The sequence below is a fragment of the Phodopus roborovskii genome, unplaced genomic scaffold (assembly GCF_943737965.1).
Source record: "Phodopus roborovskii unplaced genomic scaffold, PHOROB, whole genome shotgun sequence".
Taxonomy (NCBI): Eukaryota; Metazoa; Chordata; class Mammalia; order Rodentia; family Cricetidae; genus Phodopus; species Phodopus roborovskii.
The window spans coordinates 17334511-17354295 of record NW_026126567.1 but is presented as its reverse complement, the minus strand read 5'-3'; the positions used below and the strand labels follow the sequence as shown (position 1 = coordinate 17354295).

Genomic DNA, 19785 nt, shown 5'->3' with positions numbered 1-19785 from the left:
GCATCCACACCCATCCACACCCATCATGCTCACACACACACACACACACACACACACACACACCGCACCACACACACAGCCACACACACTCACACACACACTTACACACCACACTCACACCTCACTCACACCTCTCACACACAGCAAACACACAGAGTTTTAATTAAAAATGAATAAGCAAGACACAGGCTGACAAAGAAAACTCACAAAATCTGACTTGAATCCAGAACACATAAAAACACAAATTCATAATAAAACAGAAAGGGCTCTAAGATGGGTAAGTTTAATTATTTTAGAAGGATATATATAGCTACTCCTCAAAACTGTGCAAACTAAAGCCATGAGGAGTGACAACATCATCATCAAATGGTGACAAACTGAACACATGTTGGCTTCAGCAAATGCTGTCGGGACACAGAGTGACTCAACTGTCATTACTGACAGATGTCAGTTTGCTCTACTTTAAAGCTGTAAACACTGAAATGCAGTAGGTAGTAAGCTCTACATTAGGATTCTGTTATACTGACCTGCAATGTTTCCTAAGGTATCTTTACTGTGACAGGTAGGGTCCTCCATCTCACCATCCTTCAGATTGCCTATTTCCCCATAGTAGAGAGCAATGCCAAGCTGCATTATGCGGATAAACATGGGCAACTGCTGGTCTGTGATAGAAAGTTTCAGACTCTCTACTAAAGTATGAATCTGTATTTGGGGGAAAATAAAAAGGCATCATCAAAAAAGATGTTTAAAGATATCTTGTAAATTAAATAGACTAGCCAGGTGGTGGTGGTGCATACCTTTAATCCCAGCACTCAGGAGGCAGAGACAGGCGGATCTCTGTGAGTTCGAGGCCAGCATGGTCTACAGAGTGAGCTCCAGGACATACTCCAAAAAGCTACACAGAGAAACCCTGTCTCAAACCCACCCCCACAAAAAATTAAGCAGGCCAATTTCAAGTCCTAAAATAAGATGTAATATATAGAAACAACAATGTCTCAAGGATTTCCAATAATTAAACCAAAATAATATTTACTCCAAAATTTTAGGAATTAAAAAAATATTTACTGTGATGAACATACTTTAGATGAAAGTTGTACCAAGACAAATACTGTGGAAACAGAATTAATAACCAGAAGATATATTCATACTAGAGCTCTAGATTATTCTAGAAGAGAAATTATATCACAACAGAAGAATAGGTCAAATGGAAGAATAGTAAGTTTCATGATGTCAGTTTAGTAGAATGTCAATCATCCTTTTCAAGTTTATTGACCATAGGCATCTTAAAACCCTATGTTAAAACTGGGTAAAAGGCTTACATTATAAAACATAAGTATGGAAATAATTAAAGTGTTATTGTCAAATATGTACAAATATACAATCAAGTAACTATGTTCAAGGAGTTTTACAGACAATCTTTAAAGATATTAAAACATGACACAAAATTTGTAACATGAATCAATTCTAAGAAAAAATAAGATTAACAAATAGGACAAAGCATTCAAAGATCTCCTTAAACAAAGACAACAATGAATACAAACAGCTAAGCTGTAATAGTTTCCTGCTGCTACATAAACATGGGGGAGGGATTCAGCCGTAAAATCAACTTTTTCAGGGTTTATTGTGAGTGACTGGCACTTGAGTACCTATGAAACAAGAAAAAGAAGTCACAGTCATCTTCTTACTAGAAATCTAGACATTCACGTAACAGTACCTGCCATGAAGAAAGATGTACATGGCATGGGAGTGGGGGCAGAAAATTTCAAATACAATCACAGGTTCCTTAAAGGCTTCCTAAGAATCACACCCTGAGTCACGAATGAGTAAGAAACGGAGCGGGGAAGAACAACATACGTGTGTTGCTAAATTTGTATGAGAAGACCCAGGCTGGCCAACTGGCGGGCCTAGGTACACGTGCACCACCACGCCCAGCCTAAGCTTCTCTCGAGTTGTGTCTGCCCTTGGTTCCTACCCTTACACCTCCCATGCCTGACGAAGAACCCTGTGACAGCAGCACGATGGGAAGCGGGCAAAACAATCGAAAGAAAAGGAAGGCCTATCATTAATACATACAAGTTAATTAAAAATTGATTTGTAAAGATTTCCTCACCAAAGAAGTAGACAAAGAACCTAAATGGGTAGCTCAAAAATCAAATGCCCAGTGATTTACTTCATAATCCTAAAATAAATGCCGGCTGAACTGCCATTCTTGCCTAACAGGCTGGAAATATTTTTATGTATTTCAGGATAACAAGAGTATAAGATGAACAGTTCACTTAATAGTAATGGCTACATGTCCTAGTTAAATATCTCAGGAGATAATTGCTCAACATGGATTTATAATTAATTATAGAAATTATAGAAACCTTTCCTAAGGAACTAATCATGCATGCCTAATATTTACATACAAACTTCATTCTTTAAGAAAAAAAGAGTAAACTCCAAAAACAGAAATCAAATTATGTGCCATATGATCTATTTCTTAAGACACAATCTCTAAAATGGGTTTCACACAAAATATAGAAAATTTTAACAGCCTATACAAAACAGAAATACATTCAAAATCCACTTAAGCCTATGAAAAAGGTCTACAAAATTACAAAATAAAAATGAGTAATAATTAAGGAAGAAGTATCTCAAATGGTTGGTAAGCTTAGCCACAGCCGTGTAATAAAAGTCTCTAGAACCAAAACAATGGACCTAACTCAGAATGGCAAACTTTATGTCACAATAATTCTAATGAAAAGATCAAAAGTGATTTTACTGGAGTCTGCCTTGGCTGTGTCTGACATATGGTGATCAGCAGAGTCAAAAGCACTTATATGCAAATTTCTTTATGCTGAGGTACTTTCCAAAAAAAACACCAAATAAATTAACATGTCAATAATAACCCTTCCTTCTGGGACTGACATGTAAAACAAGCTTGTTTCAATTTTTTTTTAAAAAAAAAAAAAAAAAAAAAAAAGGGAAAAATTTTCTTAAAAAAATTAAAATATAACACTTCCTTCCAGTTATTTTAGTTTCCTCTAATTTAGCCAAACCCTATAATGAACAATTAAACCTGCACTAATGATCAAGATTATTTTATAGACTAAAACTGTTTTCTAATGAGAGACAGAAAGTGGTGCGGGAGACCTGGATGGGAGGGGGAAGGGGAGGAACTGAGAGGAGTCAAGAGGGGAAACCATAGTCAGTAAAAGGGAAAATAGTAATAGTTACCATCTAATGACCAGAGGGAGAGGGAGGGAGAGGGAGGGAGAGGGAAGAGTGACTGATGTGCATGCTCAGAAATGTAACCTCCTGTTGGAAGTTGGAACTGCCCTACACCAGGAGTCAGCCATCCAGCACTCTTGCCCCAGAGTCACCATTAATTTATGACCTGACAGCAACCAAACCACTTCTCTGGGCCCTGGATCCCACATCCAGAAAATTAGGAGTTTCAAACACATGTTCCCTAAGGTCCCTTCAAGCTGAGAATTCTGGGGTCCTTGGAAGTCAGTTTTCAAAGATTCAACAAAATATGTTTATTTTTTTTAAAAGTGCTTTACTAAAATGTAACATTAATAAAAAATCAGTTGACGGGCATCTAGGTTGCTTCCAGGTTCTTGCTATTACAAATAATGCTGCTATGAACATAGTTGAACAGATGCCTTTGTTACATGGATGTGGATCATTTGAGTGGAATTGCTGGGTCCTGTGGTAGATTGATTCCCATTTTCCTGAGGAACTGCCATTCTGATCTACAAAATGGCTGTACAAGTTTGCACTCCCACCAGTAGTGGACGAGTGTTCCCCTTTCTCCACATCCTCTCCAGCATAAGTTGTCATTGGTGTTTCTGATTTTAGCCATTCTGGCAGGAGTAAGATGCAATCTCAGAGTTGTTTTGATTTTCATTTCCCTGATGGCTAAGGATGTTGAGCACTTTCTTAAGTGTCTTTCAGACATTTTTCATTCCTCTATTGAGAATTCTCTATTCTGTTCAACTGAAGAATGGATAAAGAAAATGTGGTACATTTACACAATGAAGTACTACTCAGCAGAAAAAAAAAAACAATGAATTTTTGAAATTCGCAGGCAAATAGATTAAATTTGAAGAAACCATCCTGAGTGAGGTAACCCAGTCACAAAAAGACTAACATGGTATGTACTCACTCATATATGGATTTTAGACACAGAGCAAAGGATCACCAGCCTATAATTCACACCGCCAGAGAAACTAGGATACAAGGAGGAACCTAAGAGATTCATACAAGATCCCTCACAGAAGGGAAAAGAACAAGAGCCCCTGAGCATATGGGGAGGGGGGTGGGGAGCCGTGAGTGGAGAGGGAGTTAGGAGAAAGAGAAGGGGAAGAGAGGAGAACATGTGAGCCAGGAAGATTGAGTTGGGAGATGAATAGAGGAGAGCAAAAGGAAGATACCATAATAGAGGGAGCCAGTATAGGTTTGAAGAGAAAACTGACTCTAGAGAAATGTCCAGAGACCTACAAGGATGACCCCAACTAACAATCTGAGCAACAGTGGAAAGGCTACCTTAAATGCCCTACCCTGATAATGAGATTGATGACTTACTTACATGCCATCATAGAGTCCTCATCTAGTAACTGATGGAAGAAACAGAAGCAGACACCCACAGCTAAACACTGAACCGAACTCCTGGAATCCAGTTGCAGAGAGGGTGGAGTGATAAGAAAAGGGGTCAAGACCAGGCTACAGAAACCCCTAGAGAGACAGCTGACCTGAACAAGGGGAGCTCATGGACCCCCAGACTGACAGATGGAAAACCAACATTGGACGGACTCAGACCCCCTGAGCATGGGTCTCAGTTAGAAGGCCTGGGCAGTCTAAGGGACCTCTGATGGTGGAACCAGGATGTATCCCTGGTGCACAAAAGGACTTTGGAAGCACATTCCCCATGGAGGGATACTCCCTTAGCCTAGAGGCAGGAGGGAGGGCCTAGACCCTACTCCAAATGACTTGACAGATTTTGTTGATCCCTCCTGGAAGGCCTCACCCTCCCTGTGGAGTGGGTAGGGAATGAGACAGGTACAGTACCAGGCGGGGAAGATGGGGGGGGTTATGGGAGGCAGAGAGGGAGAGCAAACTAGGATCAATATGTAAAATAAGAAAAAATAAATATATATAAAAATATTTAATTTTTAGGCAGTCATAGAATGTGATAATGTTCAGAAAATTAGTGGGTAATAAAACATGATGTATGCTTACATACATACTACATACATTGAAAGATACACCAGCTTAGAAAACAACAAATCTTTACATGCATCAAAAGACATACCCTGGAAAACTCCAGTACTCTATAAAACTGTATTTACATATGAAACTATGGGTAAAAAGCTAATACTTGCAATAGCATGATAGCTCATGGTGGCTCAGCACACAGGAAGCTATGACATGGGACACACAAAGAATTCCATGATAGCCTGATCTGCAGACTTACAGCCAGTTTCAGCAGCAGCAGCAAAAACTTTTGCGCCAATAAACTTAAGTATTGGGCTGGGTTGTCATATCAAGCCTTGTAAAACAGCTTAAGGCAAAAGACTAGTCATCACATGCTGCTGAGCAAATGCTAAGGAATAAAATATGCATTACTGCTATCCTAAGTTCCTGAGTGGCACTATAGTGCAGTCGCAGGGTCTTACACTACTTTTTTTTTATAAGACGTCCTCAGTACTTCAGTAAGGTAAGGACCAATAATAGATAGGAACACTAAAAAGAAACTTTATGGTTGCAGAAAAGGTTGTCTCCAAAATAACTCCAAAATAACCAGAACACATTATACAAAAATATATTTAACTTTTTATATAAACAAATTGCACATATATAGATGAAGTTCATTTTTTTCTTGGATTACTTTTATTATAATCACCATGCACAAGAACCAATAAACAAAATAAAGGTATGTGAACAAGCTACTAGAAAAAGAGATGCTCACTTTAATAACAGATGGCATCTTGGAATTTAGGTTATCATATGTGAAATGCAGACGAGTTCTGAAGGAACACTTGTACAGTAGCGGGTCCTGGTAAAACTCGATCTTACCACTAGCATTCCTTTTATCAAGACAAACTGTACAGTCAGAGAAGTTGATGACTTTCCTCAGTACCAGATCAGTTGCTTAGGGAAAAAAGAGAGAAAACCACTGTGAGCAAAAAGGGAAATTAGAATATTTCTAAATGTATCCGAGATATGCCAAATTTGTTATTTAATTAAACCTCCCTGACAAATGGGCAGTGTAGATGTCTCCCTGCCTACATGTACATGGGAGCTGAGATGGTACAAATGACAGCTACTGACTCAACACTGTACAGCTCCTTATGATGAGCCAAAGAATGAGGCAAGTCATGACCACAGGCTTCAAGATCATCAAAAACTTCCAAATGCTCTTACAAAGGCATGTAAAGCAATATACTTGCTTTCTTTCATTAAAAAGAACTAAAAGTGCAAAGCAAATATAATTTTTGTGGTTATAACCCATTAAACTGTGAAACATTGTGTATCAACTGAAACAAATATATGATAGGTAAAGGGAATGAAATTTTAAATTTTCAAAAACAACATCATGGTTTCTTAAGCTGCTATTAACCTCCCATATTATATACTAACTTTTGTATATGTGCACTTTCCCACACCAGATGCATGAAGTTTATATTACAGTTACCAAAAAGTCCCCAAAAAAGGTGAAGAAATGAATGCAATTTTAACATATACAGAAAAGTGTGCACTATTTTCTTGACAGTTACTCACCAGAAATATCCATGAATGCGCGATCCCATAATTCACTCACAGTATAGCACTCAGCAGAAGTAATGTTGACAGAAAGGACAATGTCATCTTCAACGTATTTTAGTATGAGATTATTTATAACAATGTTTACATTATTTACAACGCGTCTAATCAGACTCTGCACGTATCCTACAAAGTAAGTAAAAGGCTGAGTTAGCTGTCAGTCTACCAATTAATATTGTTTTATAATATTCTGTAAAGAGGAAACTAAAGACTAGCAGACAGCGCAACAAAAGTTTTACTAAAAGACACTGTAAGGAAACATGAACCAATATACTAAACCATACACCATATTTAATAATGTTACACTAGATGCCACACAATGACCACTGTATTATGCACATACTTTGTCTGGTTTCTGCCTCTTTCATGAACAGTTGGTATGGTGTCACATACTTGTATTCCCAGCTATTCAACAGTGTGAAGCCTTGTTTGATCCCCAGCAAAGGAACAGAAAAGGGAAGATAAAAAGTAACAACAACAACAAAACAATATTCAGGGAACATAGGGGAAAGCATAAAACAGTATACAAACAGGAAAAAACAGCAGTTTATCTTACAAGGGAGCTAAGCCCAGAACTCAAGACTATTACTACCACAAACTGCAGCTACTGGATACCTATCATTAACTTAAGGAAATACATGTGCTCCAAATCAGTTAGACTCATCTCTGTTGACCTTCATCCAGTCAGGAATATGACATCAAATCCTTGCCCAAGCACGCGCACATGCACACACACAAGTGTCCCAAGATCTCATGTTTACTACATGCTATTATCTTGAGGTTTTCTATCCTGAGTATTTATTTTTTAAAACGTTTATTGTGACCCGCTAAATTGCTTTACAATGTAGTCAGTGGTCAAGACACACAATCTAGATACTCACTCCTACTCATTGCCTATTAGAGAGCTATTCATCCAGCAAAACAAATGCCTAACTACCCATTAACAATACCAAAACTTTTCTTAAAAATCATTTCTGGAGGGGCTAGCGATGTGGTTCCATGGTTAAGAGCACTGGCTGTCTCCAAATCTTGTAACTCCAGTCCCAGGCCCTCCTTTAGCCTCTGCAGGCAGCAGAGACACAAACAGTGCAGAGACAAATGCAGGCCAAGCATCCATACACATAAAAATTCTTTAACGTTTAAGTTTTAAATCATTTTCAGATCCATACAAATGCTCCAACTTAAAAACTATAACCACAGAGATAGAACTGTACCCTCAGAAAGCTAGAAACAGGAGTTTAACTCTACCATGAAAACAAAAAAACAAGGTAGAATAACAGCAATAGAGGTCATCCTTTAAATAAATGATCACTGCTTGCTTACCCAAACAGATTCTCAAATTCTCCTCTTTCCCTCCTTAGCAAAGATTAACTGTTCTGACTCCCAGTATTTAGCCAACAGATTGAGTTGCTGCTTAACAACTTCCTTACTTTTCAGACAAGGTAGAAAGCACACATTAACCTACAAGCTGCCTCAAGCTGCCAGGCAGAATACAGCTGTTTTAGAGCACTAAAAATGGGCCAACTGTCATAATGCTAGCAGACAAAATCCCAATACTGACTCTAAAGAGTCATTCAGTGTCTAGAATCTGAGTTCACAAGTCAGCCTTAGAAAAGTTCTATCTCACCTTAGTAACATTTTGAGGTTCTCTCTTTTTTTTTTTTTTTTTTTTTCCTAATTTTACATATCAATCCTAGTTCCCTCTCCCTCCCACCCTGCCATGCCCTCCTCCATCCCCTCCCTCCCATCCCATTTCCCACCCACTCCACAGGGAAGATGAGGCCTTCCAGGAGGGACCATCAAAATCTGCCAAGTCATTTGGAGTAGGCTCATGAATACAGAACAAAACTAGGTTAACCTAGAAAAAAGACAGGGAGAGAAAGCAGGAGGGGCAGGGAAGGAGCATGAAACAAGTTTATACACCATGAGGTGATGCTGGGAATTTTAAGAAGTTACATTATCAAATCTGAAAACGTTAAGAAGATACACATTTAATAAATTAGTGTAAGCTGACAGCTTAACTTCATTTTTTTCCAAAGAAGCAATTATTAAGAAGAGTTGAGAAACTTCTGGAACCAAATTAAGCAAAACTGGAAACATTTAGAAATATCTGTGGCACCTTCTCCAGCTCAAAGCAACTAAAACCCAGATGGTGAGCCACCTCGACGAGACAGGTGTAGGCAGCATCAGCACCAGACTGCCTACAGCACTTGCTAAGGATTCTCACTTCAAGGGCACCAGGAACTCTGAACACATTATTTGAAAGTGGCAGGGCTACAAAATGGTGTGTCTAACCTCTGGCTTTAACTGAATTAAAACTAGCAGGGAGCCTACAAACCTAGGCACAATGAAGCATACACCAATCTCCACTACAACACATAAAAACAGAGTTTAAAATCAAAAAAAAAAAAAAGTTTAAAATCAAAGGAGAAAACCTTGTGAAGGCAGCAATGCATCTGACTACAATGCCAGCATGTAATGATCTCTTTCTTCATTAAATATTTGCCTAAGAAGTGTATGTTTGCAATTCACTGTCATCTCAGATAAATAAAGACAACAGGAAATAAAAGGTTGTTTCTATTGTTTCTTTCAGTTACAGCTACAATACCTATCATTTCCCTGGTAACTTAAGCATCCGGTAACTCAGTAATCCAGTGCTTTCTCTTGGCTCTTAGCACAGAGCACAGCAGGGAGACCCTGAATCTCTGCTGAGAGAAGCTCTGACTAACTTGCTGCAACAGAAGAGCAAGATCTGACTGGAAGCCATTTTTGAGGGCTCTAGACCCAACATGTTCTCAAGTCATGTGGTAAAGCACATATGCATATGGTTCAAACGTTTATGGCAGCAAATATGCCTGAAAATCTATATTCTGCAAACACTAGCACATGGTCAGGAACAACAGTAATCTCAGCATTAGACATTACCTGGTGGTAAGTCAGGGTCTGTAGGAGCAGCCTGCTGAATTCTTCGGGGTTTTGTGGATGATTTTGTGTTCTCAGAAGTGCTTCGGTTGGTAGAATTAGAACCACAGCTTTCATGGTCATCCTATATTTGTTTTAAAGGAAGAACACTGATCACATTCAAGGACTATGAAATTTTGGTCAGCATATGAATTTATGACTACTAAAAGTTGGACTTTCAATATGTTAGCTCTAAAAAATTATGTAACCAATTTTCAAATTCTGCATCTGTAAACAGCACTGAACAATGGGAGGACCTCAGCTGTTAACAGCACTTGATACACAGTGTGAGGATTGCTGATCCCAGCTTACACATAACACGCCCAACATGGTGCTGAACATACCTGTAACCGCAGCACGGAGGGAAGCAGAGACAGGAGGATTACTGATGCCCAGCCTAGCCACAACCTACAAGCTCCAGGTTGAACAAGAAACCTGCCTCAAAGGAATAAGGTAGAGAATGACAGAGAACATGCAGCGCCCTCTCCTGGCCTCAGTGCACACCAGGCAAGTGCATACACTGTGTGAACACACCGACCACTTTAAAGCTTCTTTCTCTAGCTGGTAACGAAAGAAATCACCTGGCAATATCCACAGACTTCTTATTTACGGTTTCACAAAACTACATGACTATTAATGGAAATAGTTTAATGATTTACATATCCAAACAAATAAATGGAAAGCGAATTAATGTCCTGTTCTTTGGCTTCTATGTTAAAATTCTCATTATTTACAATCCAAGTAGTCATCTTAGTTATTTTTAATGTCATGTTTCTTACAATCTTTGCATCCTATTTAACAATACTTACTAAATTATTATTGGTTTCAGATGTAAAAGTTATATGGGTTTAATATGGATATCATGGAAACTTAAATTGCACATTTTTATTTATCTCCACATTTATAAAATGCAAATGAGTATTATATTCATGTTCTAAATCAACATTTATAAAATAGTCTTGTCTTACTTGGTGGATTTATTTCTAAGGTAAATTAGTTACTATGCCTGTCATCAAGGATTTTAAAAAAAAAAAAAGATCAAAAACAATATTAGCTAGTTCCAAGTAGTACATTTCTTTTAAGTAACAGGAAGATAGACAGAGTCATTCTATTTGGACAAACTAGGCAAGTTATACCTTTAAAAACACATGCAAATTTAATTAATTAAGTGTAAAAGGAAAACAGGTATGAGAAAAAGAGAATAGGCAAAATAAAGTAAGTACAATCGTCAAGTTATTATTCTCTTTTTAAGAATAAAAGGACACATTTTTAACTTGAGACATGCAAATGTACAGTGAGAAAGACCAACACAAAGGGTAAACGATGGCACCTTGACCTTCAACTCACTACTCAGCAATTACTATGCCATTTGCAATAATGGGAAGAAATAAAGTTTTCATTTCACATATGCACACGTACACTCATACACAAATAATAATTGCCGAATTTGCTGATCTAATTGGTAGTAGGAGCAAATAAAATGAAGACCATCTTTCAAAATTCAGGGTCTGGATAGATGGCTCAGTAATTAACAACATTGGGCTGCTTTTGCAGAGGACCTGGATTTGGTTCACACCCACATGTCTGCTCACAACTGTCTCTAACTCCAGTTCCAGGGATTCCAACACCCTCTTTTAACCTCTCGAGGCATCAGGCATGTGTATATATGCAGGAAAAGCATCCATATGCATAAATTTAAAATAAATAAAATCTCAGAATATATATAAAACATAATTTCTGGGGTGGGTTATATGCTCTATGGATAAAACACCTGCCACCCAAGTATGGGGACAAGAGTTTGCATTCTCAGCACCTACCAAAGCGTCAGGCATGACAGTTCACCTCATCTCAGTGCTCAAGAAGCAGAGACAGAATTCACCAGGGCAAGCCGATGGCCAGACTAGCTCCAGGTTTAGCAAGAGAGCCTGACTCAGTAAATAAACACTAGAGCAGCAAAGGAACACACCTGGCATTAACAGACTCCACAAGTGTGTACCCATACATACCAACACATGAATACCCACACATGAATCATACACACAATACATACAAGCATAACACATACATACATTCAACAGAAAGAGAGAAATCCTTAGTCAATAACTTAAGAGAAATAGACCCTAATGAAAGGTAAACTTTTTTTTTTTTTTTTGAAAGGTAAATTTTATAGTACAGAGTAACTTCAGATGCTAGTGACACATTTGGGAAACTATTGTCTGAAACTTTATAAGCAAAAAGTAAAATATTTGACTTAATAAAAAAGGCAATCTAAATAATCTTTTGTTCTCATTTTTAAGATAATGCATTATAATTCCACAGTGTTTCATTCCACAAAACATCTTCATAATTCAATCTTTACAACGACATCTTCTGTTGGTTGTGGGTATGCTTCAGACCTCAAACACATAAGGACTACTACTATGAGCAAAACCTAACTATAATTGCCCTCAGTTCAAGAAAAACCTTAAAAACATCCGGTTAGATACTTCTACACAATATTAACATTAAAAGCCCACTATTAATTTTTGGAACGTGTTTGCCTCAAAAGCCCAGAAGTAAAACACATTCATTAAAGAGATGTGAAAAAAAAAATCATATGTGAACTGCCAAAACTAGCATAATTATGAAAATATTTAACACTGAAATCACAACCTGCATCAGATTACAGTGATGTCATAATAAACATTCCAGCCAAAAGCCACTCAACGCTACCACAGTCCAATAAATCTGGGTACAAGAGATGACAAACATTTTAAAGCAAAAGAAAGAAGTTATTTTATTTGTAAAATGTTATTAGAAGCAAGAAGGGAATATAGCAGACTAAATATGAGTTTCCAAAGATGTTTTTAAAATAAATAAAGGAATGTACCCCTAATAAAGCTTCTCTGCAAAACTACATTGCTATTATTGGAAAGAAAAGCAAACTTAATACATTTATAATAAACTTTAATTTTAGTGTGTATACAAATGAGCATTCATCATGGCACTCACAGGAATATATGCTAAGAAGCAAACATACCAAATGTGTGAGTACTTTTAATTGTGATTATATACATACTATAATTAGGTAAGAACCCTTTTGGTAATATGAATCTATTTGACTTCAATTATATTTTAATTGTCTCAATTACAAGTGGGTTTCCAGTCAAAGCCTGCCCTATGCAATTAAGTAAAAATGAAGCAAAATAAAAATATGAAATAAATGTACTACATACTAACTAGAATTGCTTCCATCACTATTTTTAAATTTGTCTTGTGCTTTTCACCAGTAGGGATTGCTTTGGAATATTTCACATTTTTATCCATTAAAACCTCCAACTTCAAATAAAAGAAACCATGTTTTCAAAAATACTAGTTTAGATAACTTTTAACCTCAAACTACTACATTTCTACTTTTCTTATTTGGGGTTTCAATTTTTCCAAAATGTCTGAAAAGCACATTTCATTGCAAAAAAATGTTTTCTCTTGAGGATCACATTGCTATTTCTGAAAACACTGCCCTTCGCTCCTCATAAACGAACAAGAATGTCATCCCTTCCTAACAGAGGGAAACGCAGCAAATACTGAAGGGAAATAGATCCATTACTTGCAGGTCATGGCTTTACAAGTCTAGTTAATTAAAATTTAAACATCAACTAGCAAATTCACAAAATTATGATAAGACTGAGGACAAAACTTCAAATAGGTAACTGCATCATTGTAATAAAAAAAAAAAAAAACGCAATAAATTAAGAGCTGAAGGAAGGAGGAACAGCGGTGGAAAGAGGTGGTGCGCACTGTGCTTTCTGGCATTAAACCCAGTAAGCAGAAAAGGCTGAAGGTTCGCCCAGCAGCTGTAGTCACTGAGAGCTCCTGAGACACTGAAAAGTCAATGGAAATAAACTAGTGCAAGACTCAGGGTCATTCCCCTGCCACCTGCTCAGGTAGAAAGTATTGTAATGCTTGGATCAGAAGGCATCCCACAGACCCACAGACCACCAATACCCTTCACAGCACCAGAAAAGCAGATGCCAACTCAGGTGTATGCTTGGGAGGACAAAAAGGAACCGTGGAAGGAAAATGTTTTACTGCTCCTCGTGACAAAAATGGGAACCTCAGAGCTGAGAGACGGCCCTCAAGTTAGGAGCACTGCAGCTCTTGCAGAGGGCAGGAGTCAGTTCCCAGCACCCACATCAGACATCTCACAGCTGCCTAGCCTCCAGGGTCACACATACATATGCACAGACACACTAACACAGGGTCTCTCTCTCTCTCCTCCTCTCAAACACACACACACACACACACACACGTACAGACACACAAACACAAGTAAAAATAATTTTTAAGTAGGATCTCAGGCTAACCCCTAAACACTGACTTAAATTGGGTCATTCCTTTAGTTTTAATGCATTCTTCAAACATTCATGGGTCAGAGACTTAAGCCCAAAATTCATTTAAGCATATAGACTTTAACAAGTAATTAGAATTAGATGGGGTAATAGTAAACATCATGTACAGATGTTTATTCTGTACATGAATTCAACAGGTTCAGAACAGAAGCCAGACATGCTCTGACGCATCCCAGACTCACAAGACAGAATCAAATCCTTCTATTCTTTAAAACTCATCCAGTCTCAGGTACTCTGTTACAGCAACAGAAAACTACTCAGTCATTGTTTGTTTCTTTTAATTTTAGAAACAAGCATGAGTAAAGTAGGAAGATGAGCACCAATCATGATACACATCAGCAACACCAATTGGTAGAGATGATTGCTTCCATCTTCTCTCCCATCCAGACTGGACATAAGGAATTATTACAATAGGGTAGGAAAGGAAGTAACAACCTTCCTCTCATTCTTGCCCTTAATTACTTCAAAGGGCAGAGAAGTAACTAAATACAAGCTAAAAATTAAAGTTCTCTCCAGTAAGTTGCCTTTGGTCATGGTCTTGCCACTTTTTATCACTGCAACAGAAATCAACTCACATACCTATCTTCTGTGAGAGCAATTACTAGTTATATATTAGCACATGAACTTACCAAGTCTTTCAACTCTTTAAAAAAAACAAAAAAAAACAAAACAAAAAAAAAAAAAAAACCTCTCTATGATGTATCGCTTCTCCAGAGCTACTGGCTGAGTCTGTCAGCTTCCCATCATCTTTCCCTAGAATATAACAGAAGGAATTTAACTAGGCCTTGGCAATCCCCTCCTGCAACCCTTCCACTGTGAATAACCAGTTTACTTGCTATGTGTCTCAGTTAGAGTCTCCGTTGCTGTAAAAAGACAACTCTTATAAAGGAAGGCATTTGACTGGGGTGGCTCACAGTTTCAAAGGGTTAGACCATTGTGATCAATGGCAGGAAGCAAGAGGCATGAAAGCGGACGTGGTGCTGGAGAGGTGGCTTACAGTTCATCTTGATCTGCAGGCAACAGGAAGTGTACTCTGCCACACTAGGCAAAGCTTGATCAGTGCAGACTTCAAACCCACCCCCACAGAGACATGCTTCCTCCAACAAAGCCACAACTCCTCATAGTGCCACCGTCTATAGGGCCATTTTCTTTCAAACCACCATGAGTTGCTTACCAACTTAAACTGAATGGCAATGAATAGGTAAGTACATAATGCCACTAACTATATTTAAAAGTGCAATGGAGGCCATGCCTTATTCCCAGCTCTCAGGAGACAGAAACTACAGATCTGTGGAGTTCAAGGCCAACCTGGACTACATAGGCCATCTAGGGCTACAAAGTGAATTCCTGTCTCAAAACAAGAAAGAAGGGAGAGAAGGAGGGAGAGAGGGACAGAGAAGAAAAGAGAGAGGGACAGGGGGAGAGAAAGGGGGACAGAGGAAAGGATAGAGGGAGAGAGGGAGAGAGCAGAGGGAGAGAGAGGGGGCAGAGGAAGAGAGGAGACAGAGGGAGGGACATGGGGAGGGGGTGGGGAGGGAAAAAGGGAGGGGGGAAGTCTTAATATGTATATTCCACTCAGACATTTTATAAAGATACACAAATGATCAAAAAGAACATGAAAAGATTTCAATATCATTAATTACTATGAAAATACAAGTCAAAAACGCAGGCAGTATCACTCATAGTCTCGGATGGCTGCTGTGAAGTAAAAGGAAAATAACTGGTTTTGTAGATATTAACAAACAATAAATTCTTGAATGGTGGGATGACTTTAGAAAAGTTTGGCAAGTCATCCAAACGTTAAGCAGAGAACTGCCACATGGATGAGGAAGTGCTTCCCAGGAGGTATACCCAAGAGAAACGGAAGCTGACTTGCATCAGAAGCTCATGCACAAATCTTGTAATCCCATCACTCTTCATAATCACCAAAAAGTGAAAATGACTCATGTCTACATCCATGGGGAAAAAAAATGGGTAAATACACTGTTTTGCATGTATGACATGCAAAGTTATCAATGAAAATGAATTGCTGACATACTCTGTATTAATTAATATTCTATTGCAATGACAAAACATTATGACCAAGGCAAATTATAAAAGAATGAGTTTAATTGTGCTTATAGTTTCAGAGGGTTAGAGCCATGAGCATCATTGTGGAAATGTGGCTGCCGGCAGGCAGGGCAGGCCCAACACTGAAGCAGCACCTGAGAGTTCACAAGGGAGTGGCAGGCTTTGGAAGCCTCAAAGCCCATCCCCTTGACACATCTCCAACAAGAGCACATCTCCTAATCCTTCCCAAACAGTTCCACCAACTGGGCCCCAAATATGTAAACAATGGGCTATGGGAGCCATTCTCATTTAAAGTACCACATACTCCGCAACTTAAACATCTCAAAAACATCTTGCTAAGCAAAAACCACTAGAGACAAATGTCATATATTGTATTTTTTATGTAACATTCTAGAATATACGAAACCCAAAAATAGAAAGCCGATTACAACAAGCATCAATAGGTGACGAAAAGTTTGAAACTAGACTGTGCTGGGGGTTGCAAAACCTTCTAAATGCAATAAGCCTTATACTAAATATAATAATACCACTATCTATTAAGTTGCACATTTTTGTACATTTTTAAATGGTTGGTTGTATATTAATTTCACCTTTCATTTTTGTGCTTCTTGGAACAATTATGTGGAACTATATAGAAAGGAAATAAGCATGTTAAACAATGACAGCAATGTACCAATTAAGCAGATAAAAGATGCAAGTGAAGGTAACTAATGAGAGAGATCTGCAGAAAAGGGAAGACGATAATAAAGTCAACAGTATTGCCACAGGCTATTTAAGAGAAAAGAAATAAAGGTTATGGAGTTAAGACTAAAGACTCCGTGTTGCTACAGCATTTTGTAATGATAATACTAGTCAATGAATTGACCCAAGATGACCAACAAAGAAAAAAAAAAAAAAAAGACTGTGCAACAGTTTTCTATTAAGGTAAGAGAGACTCCACAAATTAACACCTAGTAGAACAACAACAAAAGTGAAAAAGGAGCTGACTGGGGTGACTGATTGGTAAAGAACTTGTACCCCAACAAAAACAAGGGCCTGACTTCAGATCTCAGAATTCACGTACAGAAAAAGGTGGGGACTACCGTGCCACATTGCCTGAAATTCTAATGCTAGAGAACAGAGGGAAGAAGACCCATGGGATGTACTGGCCAGTCTAGCAAATCAGTGAGTTGCAAGTGGGTTCACTTTTGTTGACACATCCATTTACCGTCTTTCAAAAAACATCAGAATAAAATATTTATTCATTCCAGTTAAAAGGCACGAAACAAGAACTCAAGCCCAAGGTTTGAAGTTTCCAGGCAGCAGATATGTGACAAGTAGCTGAAAGTTTAGTCTCATGATCCACCAAAAAATAGTCCAACTGCAAGATATATATGAACTTTTATAAAGTTAGTTAACAAGTGTGTAGCTTTTGGAGCTCATGTACAAGTCAGAAGATTCAGCTAATCACAGGAGGCAAGGGTTCCCTTCCTACAGGCAGTAAAGATGCTAGCCATGGGATATACAAAACTCTTGCTTCTCAGTCTTGAAATAAAGAGGCTACAGACAGAAATTGGACTGGGTTATAGACATTACATCAAGGTCATCATTGGCTTACCCTAGAAGGAATAAGAAAGCCAATAGCGTATGGTAATTCCCAAATTGGAAATTTTTAGCCAGTAAGGGATTCTCACAGCACCTAAAAATCCAATAACTACAAATACTTAGAGGAGGGCTTATAACTACATATATTAGCCAAAAATATTGTTTAAAAACTTATTAGTTCTTAGTGTGATATTTTGAAGCTTTGGTATAGGTTCAAATCATTTCTTCAATCTTAATAAAGTTAGTTCTTTAGATAGCCTTACAAATTATTGTACTTATTAAATTTAAAAGATTTTAAACATGAGTAAGTCTGGTGACAGAGGCCTGTAATCCCAACACTAGGGAGGCTAAGGCAGGTGGATTTCTGTGAGTTCAAAACCAGCCTATTCTATACAGCAAGTTCCAAGACAAATAGGGCTACATACTGAGACCCTAAAAAATAAAATTTTAAACATTCACTTTCTGGGTGGCACAAAAACCAGAATGAGTTTTAGAATAAATTTCCATTCACTTAATTTGAAGAGATACTTTTCAAGATTTAATAAAATAAATATATGCATATATACATATATAGGTATATTTATCTCCATCACAGAATTATTTAAGTGTATACAGAGCAAGTCCACAAAGACTGAACATGAGAGAGAGAAGAGAAAGGAATATATACTGTTAAATGTAAACTATTGTTTTAGCTAGAGTTTTATGTTCACAGGACTTTATTGGATTACACCAGATTGTTTATAATATCTCATAAATCAAAGTGTTACCTAAAGTCCAAAAAGTGGAAAAACATATGTCAAAAGTAACAAGTCCAGAGGATTTCAATATAGAGACAATGACCTATACAGATATGACTACCACAGTAAACAGCAGTTTCTAAATGTCAAAAATAATTAAGTGACCAGCAATGTAGTCTTCATTTTACCTAATACAACTTGGACACCTTCACATCCTAAAAGTTTCTAATGTAATTACAATGGAATACAGATGCATGGCAGGGCAGTTGATTGTTACCCTGTTGGCCATAGTCACACTAAATCACTGGAAATCTCTTTCCCTAAGTGGCTTCTGCTGAATCAACAGGTGTTGGAAAAGTGAGGCCGAGTGAACATTACAAATAAGCCATGCCTTCCCAGCAAAGCATGCTCAGACAGCTCTTAATGATATTTTAATACTAGCTTTTCCATATGCATGCCATCCAGTACCTGTTTTCTAACCCCAATTCCCAAGGCTTCTCTCCCATTAAAGTGCCATTGGAGTAGAGCTCTTTGGTTGTACTCACACTTGGCATTTTTTAACTTTATTAAAAACTACTAATTAAAATTTAAAACATGGAAATAGTTTTAAATATCATTAAAATATCATTTCATTTGTAATGATTTTTGTCAAAATGTAATTTCAATCACAAGCATAAATCTAAGTATTACTCTCCAGGGCTACAGAATGCTAAATAATTTGTCCAACTGCCAAATGCAGTTTTCAAAATTTTTTCTTGCCAAAATTTTAAACTTATAAAAAACTTGTTTTGAGAGTGGTTTACATTCTGATATCTGACCTTTTATTTTACACACCACAAAATTCAAATTCCAAACACTGTGCAAGGAGAAAATCTGATCACCCCTGCAGGAGCCATCTGCATGGCCCAATACCAAATATTAGTTCTAGATTATATTAAGTCATGTGTTACAAATCTGATTCCACAGCCCCTGTAATTAGTTGTAATCTGTCTCTTTTAAAAATGTGTGTTTTATAGAACATCTGGCCTTGGAACTTCTACCTTCCCACTGAAAAAATACTTAGTGTCTGGGTAATTTTCCTTCTTTTAATGTAGAGCACCACATGGGTGGTATAACCAAGTCCAGATTTAAAAAAAAAAAAAAAAAAAACTTAAATTCAAGTAACAGATGATGGTTAAGGACTATTAATTACCAAATGTAAGTATAAAAGGAAACATTTATAAATAAATCTCAAA

The 19785-nt window shown here is 37.6% G+C and overlaps 1 protein-coding gene across 1 annotated transcript in view; it reads right to left on the bottom strand.

Moving 5' to 3' along the window:
• Positions 1-19785, bottom strand: part of Vps13b (vacuolar protein sorting 13 homolog B) — a 408041-nt gene that overhangs the window by 381456 nt on the left and 6800 nt on the right. Inside the window, exons 4-7 of the mRNA XM_051202586.1 lie at positions 9736-9856; positions 6769-6936; positions 5957-6138; positions 528-702 (exon numbers count right to left, since the gene is read on the bottom strand). Coding sequence (XP_051058543.1) covers positions 528-702; positions 5957-6138; positions 6769-6936; positions 9736-9856 — 646 coding nt within the window. The remainder of the gene's footprint in view (positions 1-527; positions 703-5956; positions 6139-6768; positions 6937-9735; positions 9857-19785) is intronic.